Source organism: Electrona antarctica (assembly GCF_951216825.1).
Source record: "Electrona antarctica genome assembly, chromosome: 16".
Lineage (NCBI taxonomy): Eukaryota > Metazoa > Chordata > Actinopteri > Myctophiformes > Myctophidae > Electrona > Electrona antarctica.
Window position 1 is genome coordinate 33,184,817 of NC_136797.1, and position 22,262 is coordinate 33,207,078.

A 22,262-nucleotide genomic window follows, 5' to 3' on the forward strand; every position below is an offset into this window, starting at 1 on the left:
GTCTTGTGATCACGTATGACTCTCAGTCCACAATAGAGTAGGCCTACCCTAGCAATAGTTTAAATCTTTTCTTATTTCTCTCAACTCTTATTAACTCTTCTTACTGTGTTGAAATGGACTATGTTTTTTATGCTGTCCTCTCATGTCTTGTTTTGTGTAGTGTTCGGGGACTACGGATGGAAAATAGCATCTCTGCTAAATCCGGTGTATTTACGCTACATTTGTATGTAATGTTCATTAATTTACTCTGTCCTGTCCAAATAAACCAATAAAGTAAAGGAATCTCCATATATGAAGATCACGACACTGACCTCATCAAACCCTGGATAGCCATACATTGGAGAAGACTGGAGCACTTAGATCTGCATATGGAGCCGGTCAGCAACTCTACATCTGACCTCAAACCCTTAGATCTCCATATATGGAGCTGACCTGATCGTGATGTCACGAGGCGTGACCATATATGGAGGCATGATGTCACGAGGCGTGACCATATATGGAGGCGTGATGCCACGAGGCGTGACCATATATGGAGGCGTGACTAATGGACGGGAGATGCTGGTTTTCATAGTAAATGCGACCTACAGTCGCAATCTGATCTCTGGTTCTCTAGTATAAAATAGAGGTCCATGGCCTAATAATGCATATCAAACTGGGAAGTTAAAAGGGTTGAGAATTACTGTTCTAGATTCATATCTTATGCCACAGTCAGTGGGGTAGTGGTTCTTTTAATATCTAAAATGCTTTAAAGTTCAAGAATGATGAAGGCAAGGAAGATGACGAGAAACTGTCAAGAGTGCCAATGTTTGTTTTATTAAAAAAATAAAATACAAATGACCCAAGAGCACACAACAGACCTCTTTCACTAAACCAAAGCATTTTATCTATCACACAAGTGCGTGCATTTTTCTGATCTTTCATTCTATGTTTTTTGGCTTGATCTGGGTGATAAGAAAACAATAGAAAGACTGCATTTGCTGATGCCTGCTTATTTCTGAAACATGGATACCGGTATTTCACTTTGGCAAAAGAACAACAACAAACACAAAAATGTATCCATGCACAAATCACCAATGGCACCAATGTTTGCTTGACATATCTTTAGCTTAGAAAAGGAAATGCAAGAGAAGTGTAGGTTACATGTTGCAAGACAAAAAAACGCAGTATCAATGTGTTATCAGTGATGTGCATTTCTTAACCACTTAAGTTGGATTGCAAAAATAGCCAGTATACAAGCTCACAACGCGTAGATCTGCTATCATCACAGAGCTAACTAGATAAGCAATTTTGGGGTTTTTTCACCTAGAATGACATGACCTGAAATAGGGATGCCAGGCTGAAGGTGGTTAATGATCAGAGTGCAACAAATCTTCAAATATCTGGGCATGGCTTATTGAGGTGTACCCAAAGTAATCCTGACAATTTCATATTCTAAATGGCCCAATGAAATACAAGCTGACTATGTTCCATACACAGGTGTTTTGATTCTCATGTATTTTTTATTTTATTTTTTTGAGTTTATGTTCATGACTACTGAGGCTTAAAAGGCAACATTTAAATATTCACTCAGTGAAAATGCCTCCAGAAAAAAAGCTGTATACAGACACCTAACACACCAGTTTTAGTGCAACAAATACAGGATGGAAAAATTACCTGTTCACATATCCACAGGAAGCAAACAAAACAAAACAAAAAACAGATTAAATAGGAATTGTTCCAATAAAAGAATTATATTCAACACTCATTCAGCATAAACAACCTTACAGTGTGGCTTATCTATCCATAAATCAGAACAGTTAACTAGCAGATTAGAATGCCTGCTAACTGTATTCACGCCTACTATGCCACTGTCAGGATTAAACAATATACAAAAGAATAAATGAACTTGAATTACCTCTGAATGTAAGCCCCTCTCTGACACCTACCATTTACTGAGAGGTAAAAAAAAAAACAATACATCGGAATACATACGCAACACATCATAGAAGTTTTCCTTTGAAAAACATTTTCTTAAACAAATACATATTATGCAGATCAATCGAGATGGTTACAGTACAGTGCAGTACAGCCAGTACTGAGAATAATATTGCTTGTACTAATGACCACAGACAAATGACAGAAAGTGAGAAAGAGATTGCAGCATATATCAGTGGGTTTATGTTTTTGCATAGCATATTTGGGTACAGTACAATATATTACAGAAGTGCGTGATGAAGAAAAAAAAAGAAAAGATGGGAAACATCACAATGAACATGTTGAGAACAAGGACTTGAAAATAACAGCACTGCTTCCTTAATATTGCCCTGAGAGTGGGTACAAAATATAAATGAAAAAAACAATAAAAGAAAATAAATTGACATCCATTCACCTATTAATGGTACGATAAGGATGGGCTTGGCAGTCAATATACTGTATGCATTTTTTATGATTATATTATAGATATTTTATCTACGGTATACAAGCAGATGAGCTTCATGCAGTTTTTTCCAGAGTGACAATTGCAGAGGATAATCATCATAGGCTAATAATAATCCATGTGACTTAGAAAAACAAATGATAGTAGGCCTACTCTGTAACCAAACTTGTGTCCAAGGGGGAGGTATAGCCCACAGAGATTCAACAGAGCAAAGCTAAAGGCTCTGTAATGATCACAAATCTTGATTTGAATGTAGAGGTTATGGGAGGAATTACGACAGGGAAATCATCACGCACCTCTGCCAATATCGAACAGATTACAGAAACAAAAGGTCAAGATATGAGCCTATGAAAAAATATACAATCAGCTATTATCAAATACTACTAGTATGGTAGGAACATAAAACAACGTCCAAATAAAAACAATGTTCAGTTAGAGAGGATCTCTGCAACTAGCTCTGCAGATGAATCACTGAATGAATGAATAAATGAATGAATGGATGGATGTTTATCCACAACTGACTGAGATAGCCCTTAATCTAGGTAAACATGTGAAAGCCAGAGACAGACGCTGTTTGGCAATGGAAAAAATACAGGCCTCCCATCCACTCATTCAAAAAGTAATTCATGTCCCATTATCCTCCCCTTTAACAACTTTATTAGAATACATATACAAATATGCCTAAATGCACCATAGCAAAAAGGATATAAAACATTTTCTTTTGGAGTGCCCTTTCTTCCTCCAATCATTCAAAGCAAGACAACTAGTACAAAAAATGACAAATAGCTAATTAATTGCCACGTTTTTTTTTCCTTCTAATTCATATTATGTTTTTTCCCACTATGTTCACATCTCAAACATATTGACAAATCTTAATCATTTGAAAAATGTGTGCAAAACAAATATGTCATCTCTGGATAAACCCAAACACAGCTTGTTTGCACACACTGCCTTTTAAATGTCATACAACACTCCCTCACACAGCAATACATTTAAGGTGAAGTCTCAAGACTTCAGAATCTGTGGAGATGTCAGTCGCTTTTGGTTTTCCCTGTGTAGGTTTACACTGTCTCCAAGTCCACAAGATTTTCGAGCAAAGTCAGACAAACCCACTCACTCTCATGCTCCATTGCTCTAAACTTAAGCAATCATGACAGTTACCTCTCAAATGGCTTACACCCCCCAAAAAAAAAAAAACAGTCCCTTATTACTCTTCAGTAGAGATAAAGAGCAAGCTAACCCTATCCTATCCTACTCTTCAGTGGCGATAAAGGACATGCTACCCAAATAAACCCTACTGTAAGGCATTTACACAGTACACATGTACTACACACAAGTAGCATTAACAGAGTATTTTTTACTCACAGAAGCGCTGGTTATTGTGCACCTGTCACCTCCATAACCAGCACATCTGTTCTCAAGTGACCCATCAAGGCAGCTTGTGTTGTATTTGTCAAAAACACGTTTCATGTTTTCTAGTGGATATGACATCAAGATCACAGCACAACAGATCTCCACAACACATAGAAAAGTGTTTCTCCATTTTGTGTATTGATAGTTTATAAAAGAAATACCTGCAGTGCAGTACAAGATTCCAAACTTTCCCCTAATGTCCAAAATCACCCCAAATGCACTTTCAATTGTTGCCAAGAGCATGCAGACAAACAATATTTTATTATTTTCCCCAGTAGTTAAAAAAAAATCGAATTAGATGGTTTGAGTAATGTGTACAATATAGGATATTAGTCATTTTAAAGCCTATATATAATTTCAGGAACTGCACTAACGGCAAGGACATTGTGTATTGCTACTACTGTAATGTCCAGCAACCTATTTGACTGACTTAGTTTACTTACACACGTTATCGTATGACAGATAGTTAGGGTTAATGTGATTAAGCCTATTTATTTAACATACCCGGTATACAGGTTGAATATTAATACGCTTTTTTCCCCCCTTAGACTATTTTGCTGAGTTTTCCCCAAAAAGCCTGTAGCACAATAATGTGTTTGGCTCAAATAGTGGGCCAAAGATGATAACCACAAGAAGCACACTCCATACACGTAATTGCAGTCAGTGGCCACCAAGTTAGGCCATATACTGTACAGAGGTAAACATAGAGCTATACCGAGTACAGGGTCATGTGCTGTATGGAGGCCCAGAATTTCAAGCAATATTCCTGGCAGTGCGTTTTCAGTTTCAAGCATAATTAGTAGGCATGCAGTTATATTTCATACCCAATGCAAGTGTCAACCATCAAGTGGCCAACTGTTGCAATAATATGTCCACAATTGCTAAGCACGTGTCTACACTAGCGGTCATGACACTACTATTTTAACAGAGTAGCTCCTCGACCCAAGTCTTTGCACCATGTTTACCTCGCAACTGACTGAAGGAAAGACCATTTTTGATGAATGACGGTTCCAACAAAATCTGTTTGATGTATACATCACTTAGTTACTTTCTTGTCTGATCTTTCCAAAACAAAATTGTTTTTTTTACCTTACAATATATACAGAAAGATGTTGGGCCACGTCATGGTTCTCCAAGTAGTTCAATAGATTAGCTGTTAGCACATTACATGCACTACACTGCCACACAAGAAAACACATGCTTGGCAACCGATTCAGGTCACACTCACACAGCAGCATACATGTGGTTATCACAACAGTTTGCAGCTGTGTTGCACTGCACTGCACAGTAACACCACCCCCACCCACCTCAACTCCAAAAAACACACCCTTCCCCCCACCAATGGAAAATACCATCATCACAGATCTCTGGCACTGTTGAGTGCCACAGGGACCACAGCAAGCCACAACACTGCTAGCTCACTTCCTGACACTACTGTCTGTAAAAGCACAGCATGTCTTGCAGAGTCATATGAAGATGAAACTACTGGAGTCACAGCATCTACTTATCTTTCAGTCCATTCCACCAGCCCTCAAACTCAGGAACTTAGTTATGTTGCTGCTGTAGCTTTGTGTCATTTTTGGGAAATGACACAAATACAGCGATCTGAAATAATTTCAACGCTTAACAAATGCTCATGCAAGATGTCAGTGGTCAAAAGCCTGGTTAAGGATCTATATATTCCTCAGGATCACTTTGAAGACAATAATACTCCATAATATCCATATTGTCGTAAAATCAGTTCACACCAGTGTACCTTCCAGCCGCCCCTTGTCAGGAACTTTGTTGTCAAAAAAGGACCATACCAGTACACATAAATGTCTAATATAAACAGCTTCAGTCACATATCATACAAACAAACCATTTCCCAATGAATGGCTTTATTTTTAGATTTTCTTTTCGTTTATATTTTCTCAAGTCATTACAGGTTACTGCACTTGCCTGATTACAATGTTGACTAAACAACATTGTGTGGTAATTGTTTTTATGAACATCTGAATTTAATTTGTAAAGAACTCTTTTCTCCAGGGAAGATTTTTTTTGCTAGGCTGTGTCTGAAATCATTCACTTATACATAGTATATTCACTACTCTCCACTCAATATATGGGGAGTGTTAAGAGAGCATTTGTGAGCTTATCGTCCACTCCAGACAATACATGTGTGTCGCTGTTAATTATGGTATATACACTAGTGCTTGGTTAGACTATTGGTTGTAGAGTCTAATAGGGTATAATAATTATATAGTGGACTATGGTGGTGAGAAGTGAATGATTCGGACACAGCCCTAGACTTCAAGACAATCTGCACTTTAAAATGCAACAGTAAAGTAACTTTTACAAAAAGAAATAATAATAACAGTGCCTTAAGGTTCCCTGTGTTCAATGACCTATCTCAAGAAAGTTTCAAGTTTCTGCAAGTTGATTTTCATACTGTACTGAAATGAATGGCTTCCTCAGAAATCTAATAAATTGCGGTATGCTTTGGAAAATGGTCGGCAGGAGAGCAGACCACCGGTATGGTCCTTTAATGTGATGAAAGCATTAATCAGAAAAGCACTAAAGCAGAAATCATTCATAATACATGATGACAGTCTTCTGTTTTGACTATGTTTTGAACATTCCAAAACAGGGTAGGTATGTGTAGCATGAGAAGCAGAATTTCCTTCAAAATGCTGCTGACCCCACCACACACACAGTATTGTTACCCCATTAAATCATACATACACACATTCACTCACACACACATGACCACCGGGAGTCTTTTTATAGACATCAACTTGCAGGCACAGCCATGGGATAATGTAACGGCAGGCTTTTGGGCTGCAGTTTGTTGCTGCCACAGAGAGTGGATGCAACAATTGCTGTCCGTCTTTCAATACCACCAAGTGTTGACCACAGAGCTGGGGTGGACACATAAGAGCTATTGAAAGGAGTAACAGTAAGCAGGGAAGGAGGCCAAGAGTGTTCTGAAACTGAGCAAAGGAGAGACCAAGACATCTCCTCTTTCACTTTCCCACTCCACTGCTCCGCTCTCTCCCTCTCTGGATGCAAACAGTCCCAGACACCCTCAGAGCTGACATCACCATGCAGCTGTGTCCTGGATTACATACACACAGCAAAAGGGGGAGGGGAGTTGTTGTTGACTGTGCTGGTATGCTATTAGCTGGCCCTCCAGCCAGAAGAGAAACGTCAGATGGGCAGTTGGTCAGAGGTGCTCGGACCAAACAAAAAGGGAATAGAAAAGCAATGCTCAGGGAGAGCAGCAGGTAGGGAAACAGTTAATTATGCATTCAGTCACAATTACTAATTAGTCTCTTACCTAAACCTCCAGCATGTCTCTCACCTAAAAGTTCTCCATTCCCATTCTAAAATCAATCTAGGTTTCCCCTCATTGCAAATACGCACAGAACTATCCACAGAAAGTAAAGAATTTAACAATCAGCTCAGCCACACAGCGGATCATCATCCTCCAATATGAACTGGATTTGTTATCATCATCACTTCAACGTCATTCATCTCTATACAACTGAAGCTAAACAGTCAACTTAATTTGAGGAGTCTTTGGAGGACATCTAATATCCTGACAATAGCTGCGATGGTGTGGATGATGACAACAGCTCTCCTATGTCACTCTATAAAGCATGAGGCCAGTAGCATCAGCAATTAGCCAGATCAGTTGGCTGGTTAGTGGGTTGGTAGCCTAGGTAAGGGATCAGACCAAGTGGTCTCCAGTGCTGGTGTTTGGGGTGTGGCCAGGGTGCTCCTGAGTACGCGCTTTGTGCCTGAAGTTATGCTGCTGGCGTCCGGCACAGCAGTCCTTCCCAGCTCCCTGGCACACCTGCTGCTCCTCATCACTCTCCTCCTCGAGCCCTGAGCCCTCATCCACATCCAGCGTGCAGACACACACTTCGATCCCTGAGTCGCCCGTCACATGCCGGCGACGAGTAACAAGCTCCTCCTCCTCTGCTGCCGCCAGTGAAGCCTTCAGGTCCTCCTCTGCCCGACACCGTGTTTGTGTGGGTGTTGACATTGCTCCTTGGTCTGCTGATGATCCCGACGGCTGAGGCTCTTCCGTCGGCTCCTCTTCCACCGACACTTCCAGCACCAGGGCAGCTTGCGACTGGCTAGATGCTGGAAGAACTGGGGTGGTCTCGGGAGGGATTTCAGAATAAGGTGGAGGAGGTGTTGGGGGGTGGCCAACTACCTCTTCATAGTCAGGGAGCTTGCAATCATTCCAGAATCCTGAAAGTGAGAACATACTGATGGTTTGCCCTTTTTTTTAAATCATCTCCTCTATAAAGCTAACTTTATGACTAATCAACATCCATCATCAAATCTTAATCTAACAAGGTTTGATCAAGGCCAGGGTCCCATAAAGTAGAGTTGTTCCAATATCAGTCCAATAATAGTAGCGGAAATACCTTTGATACAGCCTAAAATGCTTGACCAAGTATTGGCGAGTTTATGCAGCAATCTGATATCACACACGAAATTTTGATGATTGTGGTGATTTTTTGTTCTTTTTCTGGCCTTTTCTGCCTTATATTAGTCCGTTAAAAACGGGAAAGCATGTGTATCATTTCAGATTTCAGCATTGGCTATTCAAAAATAGCTGATATACAAGAAGCTCACATCTGCTATTTTTTTACATTTTTGAAAAGTCTTGAAAGAACTACTGGTTTAGAATTTAGCATTTGTAGAATCGACCTCAGGTCTTAATGGAAATCCATCCATCCAGGAAAGAGACAGGAAACCGTTAGCCTTTATTTTTTTACAGAACAATGTGCGACACAAAATGTCACATCCGGATTTGATTGGCCAAGATTAGTAGTGATCTGATCGGCCAAAATAAACTGAACAATATACTGTATATATACTATTACATATGCTGCATCATGTTACAAATGTCAAATATAGTATATAATATATATATATATATATGTATATACACTATACTGTACATGCCCATCCTTCAAAATAATGCAGATCACTGGCTTTCAGGAGGCCAAACGGGAAGGTAAATTCCACTTATCCCCTTAGATCATCCCCCCCTAATAAAGTGTTTTATATTTTGTGATGATATTGAATTTTGTCGTTATTTTTTATGTTATGTTCATTAATTGAATACATTGGATCTGAATGGAAACAAGACCACAAGGACTTTTTTGGGGGGTGTTATCCTTTTAGACCAAGTGTTTGACTGTACTCTGTTGCCATTTGCATTTCTGTCTAATAAAGGATTCAATCAATCAAACATACACTATTTATATATGATGAATTATGATGAATTATTAGTACGATGATACACAGACACTACTCACTTATGTTGAGCGGTGGGGGGGAAATGAAAGAACTGGAAGCTCCCTGGTAGGCCATTAAGCTGATCTCACGTTGACGCTGCTCCTGCTGCAGACGCATCTTGACCCTCCGGTGGCGGTAAGCACAGCAGCAGCTCAGCATGATGATCAGGGTCCACACCAGCCAGAACCCTATTGTGAACAGGGATATAGTCATTCACTGTAGCCCAAGCATTGTAAGTTGACATTAAAAGCTTTTGAAGGCAGTGAAGGCTGACAAGTTATCTATACTATAGGTATATTTTGGAGATGTACACACAGCAAAAAAAACAATAGAAGATGTCGAATTCTGTCAGTTATCCAAACTTGTATTTATTTTTTTACCTCCGTTATAATTATAATTTGGATTGTAATCTATACATCAAGGAAGCAAGCACAACTTTAACTTGTCTCAATCTCTCTGAGCATTCTTTACAAAGAATCCCTAAAACAGAAAACCAGCACCTTGAAGGCACTTCTAATTAGTGTGGTTGCCCTAAAGGGCAACCAGACTATTGTAATTGTAACACTTTATTCTTTATTTACCTGGATTAGTCTTTTTTTTGATGTACTACTCCTCCCACAGTTTTGACTGTACGCACTGTACGCATATCTCAAATTGACCGGCTTCATCGGGAAGGTAGTGCTTGTATTTTTTTAAGAGAAATGTTGTATAGTTTAATTGATATGAATTTATTAGTGAATAGAATTTCCCCATTGACATGAATGGGAAAATGCGATTTTTCGCATTTTCTCACATTCAAGTATTTTTTCCTCAGAGACTGTAAGCACTATAGTTACAAAACTTGGAGGGTAGGTTCATAATAATTACTAAAATTAATCAACTTATAATGTTATCGGTCGGCCTCATGGTGGCGCTATAACAGCCCACTTTACATTTTGGCTTATAACTCTTGAACCGTAGGTTGTAAAATAAAAATTATTTTTTCCCTGGCTTCCTTGGGTCATGACGCATCTCCCCATATAGGCCACGCCCATTTGCGTCATGATAGATTTTCCGCCATTTTGAATTTTCTCCAAAACACACTTTTGGCTCCTCCTCCTACATATGTTGTCCAAATCTCACAAAAATCGGCACACATGATCTCGGGACCCATCCGATTAAAACACCAACTGCAGAATTTTGGTAGTGCGTATCGTTCGGCCGTAATCGTCGTCCGAAGTTAGTAGGAGGGGCCTATATCACAAAAAATGCCATAAATCACGAACGGAATGTCCAATCCATCCCAAATTTGAATCACATGTCGCGGGTGGTTCAATCAACCAAGTTCCAAAAGCAATTCCATTTTCATCCTTAGGGGGCGCCGCAAATGCGAGAAATGTAACCGTTTGTCGCAAAAACATGATTTTTGGGGGATAAATCCCCTTACGCATGATCGCAGGGGTGACGTGACATTGTAATTGGCTGGCAATATCAGTGGGAGGGGCATATGTAAGCCACTGCGGCAACCACACTTTGCAATTTTTTAAAATTGCGACCTTTCTAGTTTATTACATAATTGGCATGGATTTCAATCTAGATTAAAACAAAGTGTCCAGTGCGTGGCTTGTTGCTCTTCCTTGTGAGTCAACACTAGCACTTTGTGGCTGTTTGCATTATGTCTTTAAAAGGGGGACACTTTCCACAGCTTTGCATTTTTCACCACGCTTGCAAGTAATCAGTTTCACCGTGGTAATAAATTATATTTTCTTTAGCCTAAAAGAGTATGCAGTACTTAAGAAATGAAAATAGAGTCTTCTCATCCTGCAATGATCACATATGTTACAACTCGTCTTTCAACTGGAACATACTCTGTCATATAGGTGGTCCAGAGCCTTAGATGTAGACAGAGTTACGCAAACTGCGTTCATCATGGGGCCAGTCCAATGGCGGCTCTCCTACATAGACTACGAATTGAGCGTGGGTGACAACCAACTGGGCCACGTCCTGGACCGGAAGTAGGCAGAAATGCATTGGACTCAGGCAACAGTCCAGCTTTAATGATCTTAAATCCCTTTATTTTAAATTGTTTTGTAGTAATAGTACAACATAAACATTAAAGAGACATTAGTTGTTACTGTACAATACTTTAAAACGGTTGTCATGTTGCACACATGCTTAAATTATCTCTTGTTTCCGCCGCCCTCGTTGAAAACAATGTATTTCCAACTCCAGCTTGTCTCAGTTCAGGCTGCATGAACAGCGCTCGGTTTCTGCCCCCTCTATATCGTAACTCTTCTATTAGATGGCTCTGAGGTGGTCAACATAATATTTAATTCACTAAAGAATCATTATGTAGTGTGTAGCTTTAACCACTGAATTTGGGGATATATAAATGCAGTGCATCCACTGCGGTGGACAGCTTATAACACAGTGACTACAGACCTAAAACACTGAAATGAAATTCAGTGGTTAATTTTAACTAAAAATAATAATAAAAAAACAAAAAAACAATACTGGGAAATATCTGTAGATATTAGTTTGTTAATAGGAATCGGGAACAGAAGATGAAAGTGGACTTACACCAGAGCTCATAGTAGTAGGTGCAGCACTCTGTTTCCCCACAACAGTAGCCCATCTCACAGCGGTTCTGCTCATTGTTCACCCCAAAGCAGAACTCCTTTCCCTGAACACACAAAAATGCACAGTATTTTCAATCACATAAGTCACAGGTTCTCAAATGTGGGCCAAATCAAACTGGGGATGCTTGAACTAATAGTTGAAAAAGAGTGTACAAATGGAGCCAAATCAAACTGGTATGCTATAATTAAATTGACATGGGTGAACTGTGGACAAAGTGGAAAGGGCACCGACAACCAACTCCAGTTGTTTTGTACTTGTTTGCTGTGTAGATTGTAGCCTACCTTGAGTGATATTTGTGTTCCGAATTCACGGTGGATTTAGCAACACAAATCCCAGCTGTCCTCGGTATTGTTAAACTAACCTTACCGTTAGATTAGAACAGACAAGCATAAACAATAGCTACCTCACTGGGGACACGTACGTTGCCATTCAATTTGATCCAAGTCAGCATTATGGGTTTTAACTTGACGCAAGGTCAATGGCGAGCATCGTCCGACCATTCATATTGTAGTTATTATGGCGACATGCATGGCAATAAACATACAGTTATAAAGTTTGTATCCGGGTAAAAGTTATCATCAGCCTAACGATTCTGACAGACAAGCTAAATAAACGTTTTAGCTGCCCTGCCTACACAAACACCGGTTATGTTTTAGCATTTAAAGCCCTTAATTGATTTAAATTATGGTAATAACTACAATAATCGTGAAAGTTATACATATTTTATATAATATCAAATAAGATTTATCTAATCGAGAATGACGTCACGCAAGTTTGGCAGTGAACCATCAGGGCAGCAGTTATATAGTTTCCTTCTTTGCCTTTTACATTTTTCTTCTTTTACTTATAGTCGCGCGACAAGTGTCGCTCGTCAAAAAACAACGCACTTTCAACACCGAAAAGTGTCGACGTGACCCACGTCGACACTTTTTTCAGTCGAAAACGCGTTATTCTTTCCGTCGCGCGGAAAGGGTCGCACGATGAAATAGCGATTATGAACGAGCCCCTTTGTGTCGGAAACCGACTCGGGACAATAGAAGGCCTGTTTCCCACTGACATCCACGGGCTCTATTAAAGCATGGACGCTCGGACCGCTCGCTCGGGGAAAAAATAGCCGATCTGCAAGATCACAACGCGTCGTGTCCGCGACGCGTTGTGAGCTTGCAGATCGGCTATTTTTCCGTTAAATCAGGCCTCACTTCTTTACCTGCACCAGACACGTCCCGGTGCACAGCAGCCCTACAATGGATCCCAGTGTTTTCTGTGGCATCTTCCTGGGTTGTTTTGGCTCGTTGTCGACACGACGGGAAACATATAGCAGACGAAATGACAGTTGATTCCAGGTTGGTGTGTGTTTAGAGCCGAGCCTCCTCCTGGTCTCTCGTAGTTTGAACGGTTACAGTAGAGTAGCCTAGGCTACGTCCTCGACATGTTTTGTCTGTCTGTCTGTCTCTATCTCTCGTCCCTTGAAGACACGGATGTTTTTTCTCTCCAGCCAGTTGACTCGGTGTCAGTTGTTGCACCAGTCGCAGGAGGGCGCTATTGTGTAAGAAAAGAATGGGCCTGGCCATATAAGTAGCAGGCAGAAAAGGTGTACAATTTTCTAACCATATAGGTTCTGACTCAGAACATAGTTGGCAGGCACTACAACGAGCTATTTCTATAAAAGTATGTATACGTAACCATAGACCAAAATACTAGTATGATTATCTTTTGGATATTATCTGTTTTTTTTCCTGTGTATTCTGTACTATTGGCCTACATGTAAGTCAAACATTTAAGTTCCTTCTCAGTTTGTAGTAGGTTGACATCCAAGTGTGATTTAATTAGTGAACTCAAGAAGAATCCTTAAGACACTCAGTCAGTTGAGTTCACAAATAAAGCAAATTAACACAATTAGAGTGTTTGTGTTTCTTATCACTTTTAAAGGACATTTTATTCACTGGGCTATTGCACATGAGCATCACTGCAGTTTCATTATGAAAATGTAGAAATTGATGTCAAGATAATAGTACAGCGGCTAACAGCCATATTGTGAGAGAATCTTTCAAATCATCTTTGAAGGTCACTCTTCGACTTAAGAAACCGAGCCATTTGAAAATCAAAGATGGCGGCCATTAATTTCAAGATGGCCACCAAAATTAGACTGATTTTGTATTTCAGCCTATATTTGGCTATACCTTTGTGATGTTGTACTGTATCATACTGTACGGCATTATACTGTACCATACTGTACCGTACTGTACTTTTCATTAGCACATGCATGCATTTTACATTCCATAGGGCTGGACCTGCACTGGTTCTGTTTTCTGCATCTTCCTCTGTGACCTGCCACCTTCATGTCATCTCTCACAGCATCCTTAAACCTCGTCTTTGGCCATCCTCTTACCTGGCAGCTACATCTTCAGCATCCTTCTCCCAATGTACCCTTCATCCCTCCTTTTCACATGCCCAAACCATCTCAACCTCACCTCTCTTGCTTTATCCCCAAACCTTCTAACCTGGGCTGATCCTCTAATTTAGTCATTTCTGATAATGTCCTTCCTTTTCACTCCTAATGAGAACCATAGCATCCTCAATTCTGCCACCTCCAGCTGTGCCTCCTTTTCATCAGTGCCACCGTTTCCAAGCCGTACAGCGTACAGCATGGCTGGTCTCACTACCATCTTATACATCTTCACTCTCACTGGTAGCCTTCTGTCACGAATAACTCCTGTTACTTCCTTCATGACTGTGGCTGCCTTTCTTATCTCCTCCCTGAACTCCACACAACATTGTTCTTTCTTCATCTTCCACCATTTGATCATTTTCTCTGTCAACACACCTAATATCAGCTCCCAGCACTTACCACAGGATTCAAGCCATGGTGCTACGGTGCCCGGGTTTGACCCCATGACCTTGTCGTCCAAAGGCGAGAGCTCTACCAACTGAGCTACCCGGACACAAATGACACAAATACCTACCCCATTTTTCCTCTAGTCCACCCCTAGAACAGTCTAAAAAACCCTCTGAAACTCATGGCATTGCCCATTGACATATATATTAATTAATAATCTCTTTTAGAAGGGAGACCTGGGCTACAACAAGATGGCAACGTCTAACTATAAATGGACTGTGTGTGAAGTCTGTGTGTGTGTCTGTACATCACACACGTTCCACACACCCACATGGAGTGCAGTGCCCGGTCTCGAGTCGGTCGGACCCACGGTTGTCCAGAACCGCCACAAAAGGCCCTTTTCATTTGGCGGCCATCTTGAAAAATGACCGCCATATTGGATTTTTCGTTGGCTCGGTTTAAAAAGTTAAAGAGATGACCCAGAGGAATGTTCATGCCAAATTTCACGCTTGTATCACCAAGTGAAAGATCGTTCCTATTATCTGCTCTACTTATAACTAATCTTGTGCTTACAGACACAAGCTTATTATGATACAAAATACCTTATGACCATCTGAACTTTGTCACACACACACACACACACACACACACACACACACACACACACACACACACACACACACACACACACACACACACACACACACACACACACACACACACACACACACACGTCTCTGTAAGGAACGCCCAGGTGGTTATGTCTAATGGTGACGTCATGGGGTTGTGCCCTGGGGAGGCTGTGCTTGAGCATGGATTGGAAGATGCTAATCCCTTTCATTCTACTTGAACCTGTGCCGATTTGAACTGCAGCAACAACATTAGCTGAAGAAAACATGGTAAGTCGTTTTAACATGTAGCCTAGTAGTATAAGTTTGGACAGAGATAATTGTGTTTATTGTTTTGTTTCTACATTAGGCTATTGTGTGTGTGTGTGTGTGTGTGTGTGTGTGTGTGTGTGTGTGTGTGTGTGTGTGTGTGTGTGTGTGTGTGTGTGTGTGTGTGTGTGTGTGTGTGTGTGTGTGTGTGTGTGTGTGTGTGTGTGTGTGTGCCATAATTGCTAAATTTGAGCTCAATAGTGATTCATAAATAGTTTACTAATTGTCAAAATAACTATTACTATGCAAAGAACAATATATGTACTGACAATTACATGGACTGTGGTTGAAAAACATTCAAACTGGGTGGGTATTTTCTAGTTTACTACAGTCTGCTACTGCAACAAATTATGCAATTTAGTATATGAAAATAATTCACCCATCATAACATGGACTCTTTATTTTATTTGTTTTCCAAACAAGATGTGTTCATACAGTAGAGTATACAATGACATCTTTCATAAGAAAGCATAAAGACGTTGTGCACAATGTGCAGGTGAGGTGAGAAACCCTGGAAGGGCTTAATTAAGAGTATATGCTACCACACCATTTCATTACATTACGCATTTGTATTGATTGATTGATTGAAACATTTATTTCAGTTTGTTGAATGCCACTGAGGATATAAGCAGAAAAAGCACTTTAGAGACTTTGTAGTGTCCTGAACTGACACCACGGGCTGGTTACTGAACGCAAGATCTAGTTTAGACGTGTATATAATAAAAACAAAAAACTGATGACCAAATAAACGTTGACTTCGTTTTGAATTCAATGGTATTTATTTACCGTCACTTCAGCAGGTTAAACAATGAGATTATCAACAGCCTTTGTTCTCATGATACAGTCAACAAACTGTTGCCTCTTTCACTTCAGTAGCACTTGTGCTTTGTAAGCCACTCCCTCATATAGCCTAGACAACTTGACCTTGACCGTGATGTCAATTATAGAAATAAAATGCATAGAAAAGAAATGGCTCTTACAGACTTGTTTACATCAGGGTCCTCCATTTAACACACCCATTAAAGATTTACCTTAAAATGCACTTAAATGTCCCTTGAAGACATTTCTACCGTAGCTAATAATCAATAATATATAATACAGTAATTTAAAAGTTATGGTGTGTGCAAAATCAACCACACCACAGTCTTTCAAGCTAATTTCAGTCTCACATATATGGACACAAGCAACCTATCTTGTATGTAAGCCATGACAAGCAGCACATATCTGGACACAAGCAACCTATCTTGTATGTAAGCCATGACAAGCAGCTAACAGCTAAATCTGCTCTGAGTGATTCTTGCTCTGGGAAAGCATTTAGCCTCCTGCACACAGTGCCTCGATCTGGCTCTTTCTAGAGCTGCCAATCCCTACCATACCTACACTGGTCTCTTGTGATTGGTGGAGGCTGTCCTGCATGGTTCATTTCAGGCTGGTTATTTAATCAGTAGCTGGCAAAGCTTAGAGCTCTGTTTAAACACAGTGACAGCATGCTTACACAACTGGATTCTCTCTCTCTCTCTCTCTCTCTCTCTCTCTCTCTCTCTCTCTCTCTCTCTCTCTCTCTCTCTCTCTCTCTCAGTCTGGAGAGCAACACTGTAAAAATAATAATCATCAGAATCAAGTTTATTGTCTCATCACATATTTACAGTTGTAAAACAGTGGGTGAAATTCGACATAGTTTTTGTTATTTCCATAAGAGAAAGGGAAGAAGAAGAAGTAGAAGAAGAACGGGGGCAAGGCTTAAATGGGATTACGGTGGAAAGTGTCAGCGTGTGTCGACTGTATAGTCCACATATGGTAACTGTCCCTGGTATAAGCCACAGGTCCAAGAGGAAAATCACACCTGTGTGAAGTAAGTGGTGCAACTCTGTGTGGGGGTCCCCGGGGGCGAGCCGCCCCGCGTCCGAAACGGTTGAGAAATGACAGAGTTACCATGTGGGGGTCCCTCTACTGTACCCTCCACTGTACTGTACTGTACTGTACTGTACTGTACTGGCACACCCGAAATCACCATATATACAGTTAATATGTGCGTGTGTTTGTGTGTGTGTTAGGTTGCGCACAGGTGGTGAAAAACAACCATGCTGTTTTCGTGCTCAGACGCACCCACCCAGCCACCCACACACATAGTCACTTAAGGAAGTGGTTGCACCAAATAAGACCAGTCTGACAACAGACGGTGATCAAACCTTGTTCAGCAGTCTGACGGTAGCCAGGTGAAAGCTGTTCATGAACCTAGTGGTGTAGTTGTCTGGCTACACAAGACTATGTTGCTCTTGATACTGCGGTAGGTCTCCTTTCCAGGCCGTGGTCGTTGTAGGGGTTTGAATAGTTTTGGTTGGGGTGGTGCTTGTCCTTGATGATGCGCTGGGCTTTGACTATACACCGCTTGTGTGTAAAACTTGTACAGTTCCTGGATCGTGGGGAGCTCGCCTCCCATTATGCGCTTTTACTGACCACAAAACTCGCTGAGTCGCTGTGGGTTTTCCTTTACTCGGGCAGTACAGTTTCCGTACCACAGCCTGATAGAATGCCTTCAACTGAGCTGTTGTAGTACAGCCGGGCAGGGCCCTACTCTGAACTTCTTCAGACGACAAAGTCAGTACAGTCGCTGTTAAGCTTTTTTCCTCGCGGGTGGTGTGTCTCCCATTTGAGCTCCTCCTCGATGTGTACTTAGAGGAACTTCAACTCGCTGACCCTTTCCACTGCAGCTCCATCGATGAAGATGGGCACATGATCTCTCTGCGAGCTCCTGAAGTCCACGATCAGCTCCTTGGTCTTGTCGACATTGAGGTCGAGGTTGTTCTCCGTCACCAGAGTGCCAGTGAGTTGATCTCATCTGAGTCATCTCTATAGGCAGACTTGTCATTGTTGACAATCCGACCACTGTATCAGCGTACTTGATCATCATCATGACATGTATGCATCTGTATCTACACCTGGCCACATGTGTAAATGTATTTGTAACTGTTCACGCATGTCTGTCTATGCATTGTATGTTGGCAGGGTTTGCTGTCTATGATGCGGAGAATGAAGCATCCGAAAGACCAGGAAGTGAGGTTACTGTTGCTGGGACTGGACAATGCCGGCAAGACCACCCTGTTGAAACAGTTGGCAGCCGAAGATATTAGCCATATCTCTCCCACACAAGTACATAGCCACACACACACACACATGCACACGCACGCGCGCACACGCACGCACGCACGCACGCACGCACACACACACACACACACACACACACACACACACACACACACCATGCTTATTCTTCAATATATGGCACAATAGTTTAGAATACTATAACTCGCTCATATTTATGTCTATGTCGCCTCTCCTCAGGGGTTCCATATTAAGAGTGTTCAGTCCTCAGGCTTTAAGCTTAATGTCTGGGACATTGGAGGTCAGCGCAAAATCCGTCCCTACTGGAAGTATTATTTTGAGAACACAGATGTGCTGGTAGGTGCTATTTAGAAGTTCTTATACAACCAGTTATTGCAGTTAATTATTCATTTGTAACCTATAGTATAGCAATACAGTATAGTATAACAATGCACATATGTTGCCTGTGTCCATAACTGTGTTGTTTACAGATCTATGTAATTGACAGTGCAGACAGGAGACGGCTTGAAGAGACAAGACAGGTACAGTATGGAGTTCCAGTGGGAGTAACCAAATGGTCCCTTATGGGTCTGTAACTCTGAGAGTATACAAATGGAGCCTGGGTCCATTCATTTGCTTCCATTTGTACACTCTCAGAGTTAAATTATTAACACTGGATATCAAACTATAGGGGGTCCTTGAAATGAGAAAGGTTGAGAACCACTTAGTCTAGCCATCCTTGAGAAAGACTGTTCTCTATGACAGATTGTGTAGTGTAACTGATTAGAATTTTCAGGTCATTAGTAATTTACACCAGGGGTTCTCAACGTTTTTGGCCGGGGACCCCCGGAAATGCTTTGGCAATGTCTCGGGACCCCCGCCCCGCCCCCTCCCGACCCCCAATATAAATTGACTGCTACAATAACCTTAAACCATTTTGGGCGGGAACCCCTTTTGATGTTTTAAGCATTGTTATAATTTAGCTATTGAAAAATAGCAGATCTACAAGCTCATAGCGCGCCACCGAGTGGCGCGCTATGAACTTGTAGGTCTGCTATTTTTGAAAAATCGTGAAAATAAAATTAAAAAAAAAAAAAAAAATGAAAATCCTTTCTTCTCTGTCTGGTCCTCCCAGGAGCTGTTTGAGTTGCTCGAAGAGGACATGCTGGCTGGTGTACCGCTGTTGATCTTTGCCAACAAGCAGGACCTGCTGCCAGCTGCCTCAGCATCTGAACTAGCCGAGAGCCTAAACCTGCATACTATCAGGGACCGCATGTGGCAGATCCAGGCCTGCTCATCGTTCACTGTTGAGGGAGTGCAGGTATATACACACAGTCACCAGCGTGCACACATACAGTAACAATACACATACAAGTAAGGGAGGTACTGTATTTAGTTTATACTTTTTTGCGATTCTCTTTCTGGCCCATCGCTGAGAGTTGGCTTTGCTTGAACTATGACCTCATTGTTGGCCCTGTTGTCATGACAGCAGTTAACTGTTACCACAATTAGAATAGTTTTTCTTTCATCCCATAGCCGGTATAGGTTAGGTTGTCTGTCTTGTCTGTGTCTGGGCTGAAACCTTGCCCTAGTTTGGAGATCCCCAAACTGTCCCAAGTTGGTGTATCGTAGATGACTGACATCATAGATTGGCCTCAAAGTACTCTTAACAGTGACTACACTACTAGTATATAAAATGGAGGACAGTGTATTCGTAAGATTACTAAACTGCATCATTCTGTATCCATGTATATAGCGAGCTGTTGAACTCGATTTTAAGGATGCAGTAAAGAACAGTCCTAGGCAGAGGGTTAGACATTGCATCCAGGGTAGGGGATTGTGTCATTGTTGCTGCATTAGCAGCGCCTACTGTTTAGTTGTGGCACCTGTTCAACTGGGAGTGGAGCAGGTGAAGATAGTGTGAACCTCCAGAGGAGCGGAGCTCCTTGCGAGTACAATTTTCTCGCACTAAAAAAGCAGACAAAGGAAATTTTAAATGAACAAATCGCTTTTCTATTACCTCTTGCACCAAAAAATATACTGTCAGACGAATGATGGAAAATGTATTGGTGAATGCAACTGCACATTTCTGTTCAGTTTTTCTTCTCAATTGCCACTGACTGAAAAGTGAGAAAAGTGAGCCAACATTTCCCATGGATATCTCATAAACTCAGTATCAATATTTTGTGAACTTTTTCAGTTGAAAATACTTTATTTTTGTTTACACAACATCTCATAATCACCGCAGAAATTAGGCATAAATCAGAGCTGTCTTTCGGGTTTTGAAGTGTTATGGTTGACGTGATGTGCTCTCTTTTTCAGGATGGCATGAATTGGGTGTGCCAGAATATAAAGGTTCGGAAGAAATAGTGGAGAATGAACACTCACCCGCTCAAGAGATTCCAGTTTTTGCACTTTATTCATCATTTCTATCAGGGTTCAGTTAAAGTTACATTTCAGGCAGTATATTGTCATTGCATTTGAAGAATATAGCCAGTATATCTAAATTCAATGCAATGCCTGTGCCTTGTCTAGAGTTTAAGATACCATATACAACAAAATGTATATATACTGTATATAATAAAAAGATAAGATGAAAATAGTATATCTGCCAGTAAACATTTGATGTTTAGTGTTAAATACAATATTTTTAATAAACAGAATAATGAATTGGTCAGATACAATAATTCTATGAATACAGTATAAAACTTCATAATATTCAAAAGGAAGTATAGTATATCCTGTATTGTACTAGGCTATATATTAGATTCTTTGATTCAGTTGCCATTTCTATGTAAACTTTACCTTTTTATTTTATTTATTTTTTGTAATGTGGTCCTTGGTGGTACAAGCGAATTGACTGAATCAGCAATCAGTGTCCAGTGTTCTGTATGGACAAATCAGTAATTTCAATTAGTGTCTGTGCTTCTCTCTGATGGAAGCTAGAGGGCATCCTTGCTCCACTTGCTGCACACCCCAATGCCTGTCCTAAATGCTCTTTCCTTGACTATGAAGTGTTAATTCTCCACAATGTTTAACTTGGTCATGTCATAGATAGCAAATTAGACATTGTTTTGTACTTTATGTGACTCTGCTAGCCAGATAAACCTATTTTTTAAATGTTTGATCTCTAAAGCTTATATCTCAGGTCATAAACAATGTAGCCAGTTCATTGTCACTTCAACATCTACCACATCTGCCACAGTCTTCTGTGATGGCAGCACTGCTTATGCCCACGGAATCTGTGATCTGCACTTTGTATAGAAAAGCCTTGTACCGTGAACTAAATGACTGAATGAATGAATTATCAGCACCATAATCTCTGAATTTCACACCTATGAACCTTGAATTCATTCACATTTTATGCATCAGAGTTCTTCCCTTAGCAAAGCAAATACCATGACAGAACCCAGCAGCCTTTTCCAAATACCCACACACACAGCATGTGCCCCTCAATACACCTCTCTTGCATATACATTAAATTACAAAGAAATACCTCAGCCATTCAATTACTGAAGTTCTCACCTTGTTCACCATGATTTACCACCCAAGCAATTGCATTTCTTTCCTTTTTTCCATTTCTATTTTGTCTTTTGCAGCAGACCCCACTAATCTGAACGGGCTGAGTGCTCTACTG

At 40.7% G+C, this 22,262-nt stretch overlaps 2 protein-coding genes across 4 annotated transcripts; one reads left to right on the forward strand and one right to left on the reverse strand.

Annotated features, from left to right (window-relative positions):
• Positions 1 to 792: 792 nt before the first annotated feature.
• On the reverse strand, positions 793 to 13,275 carry wbp1 (WW domain binding protein 1). The gene is made up of 4 exons (XM_079524644.1): positions 12,957 to 13,275; positions 11,690 to 11,792; positions 9,151 to 9,318; positions 793 to 8,071 (listed from the first exon to the last, which is right to left on the reverse strand). Exons 1-4 carry the CDS (start codon positions 13,017 to 13,019, stop codon positions 7,542 to 7,544), a joined length of 864 nt encoding a protein of 287 aa, XP_079380770.1. The 5' UTR covers positions 13,020 to 13,275; the 3' UTR covers positions 793 to 7,541.
• LOC306939871 (ADP-ribosylation factor-like protein 3) lies at positions 12,963 to 21,233 on the forward strand. Of its 3 annotated transcripts, none has more exons than XM_079524646.1 (7): positions 12,963 to 13,092; positions 15,385 to 15,484; positions 18,530 to 18,673; positions 18,866 to 18,982; positions 19,117 to 19,167; positions 19,761 to 19,946; positions 20,948 to 21,233. In XM_079524646.1, exons 2-7 carry the CDS (start codon positions 15,482 to 15,484, stop codon positions 20,993 to 20,995), a joined length of 549 nt encoding a protein of 182 aa, XP_079380772.1. In that variant the 5' UTR covers positions 12,963 to 13,092; positions 15,385 to 15,481; the 3' UTR covers positions 20,996 to 21,233. The 3 variants fall into 3 exon arrangements, with proteins under 3 accessions (XP_079380772.1, XP_079380773.1, XP_079380771.1); XM_079524645.1 differs by lacking the exon at positions 12,963 to 13,092 and adding an exon at positions 13,367 to 13,417 and having other exon boundaries at positions 15,459 to 15,484; XM_079524647.1 differs by lacking the exon at positions 15,385 to 15,484 and having other exon boundaries at positions 12,969 to 13,092.
• Positions 21,234 to 22,262: the final 1,029 nt, after the last annotated feature.

Coding starts and splice junctions, on each gene's coding strand:
- wbp1 (XM_079524644.1), bottom strand. CDS start 13,019: ATGCCACAGAAAACACTGGGATCCATTGTAGGGCTGCTGTGCACCGGG. Junction 11,793..12,956: donor CCGGGACGTGTCTGGTGCAG/GTAAAGAAGTGA, acceptor TTGTGTGTTCAG/GGAAAGGAGTTCTGCTTTGG. Junction 8,072..9,150: donor CCCCCCACCGCTCAACATAA/GTGAGTAGTGTC, acceptor TCTCACTTTCAG/GATTCTGGAATGATTGCAAG.
- LOC306939871 (XM_079524646.1), top strand. Junction 18,983..19,116: donor TTGAGAACACAGATGTGCTG/GTAGGTGCTATT, acceptor TGTTGTTTACAG/ATCTATGTAATTGACAGTGC. Junction 19,168..19,760: donor GGCTTGAAGAGACAAGACAG/GTACAGTATGGA, acceptor TGGTCCTCCCAG/GAGCTGTTTGAGTTGCTCGA.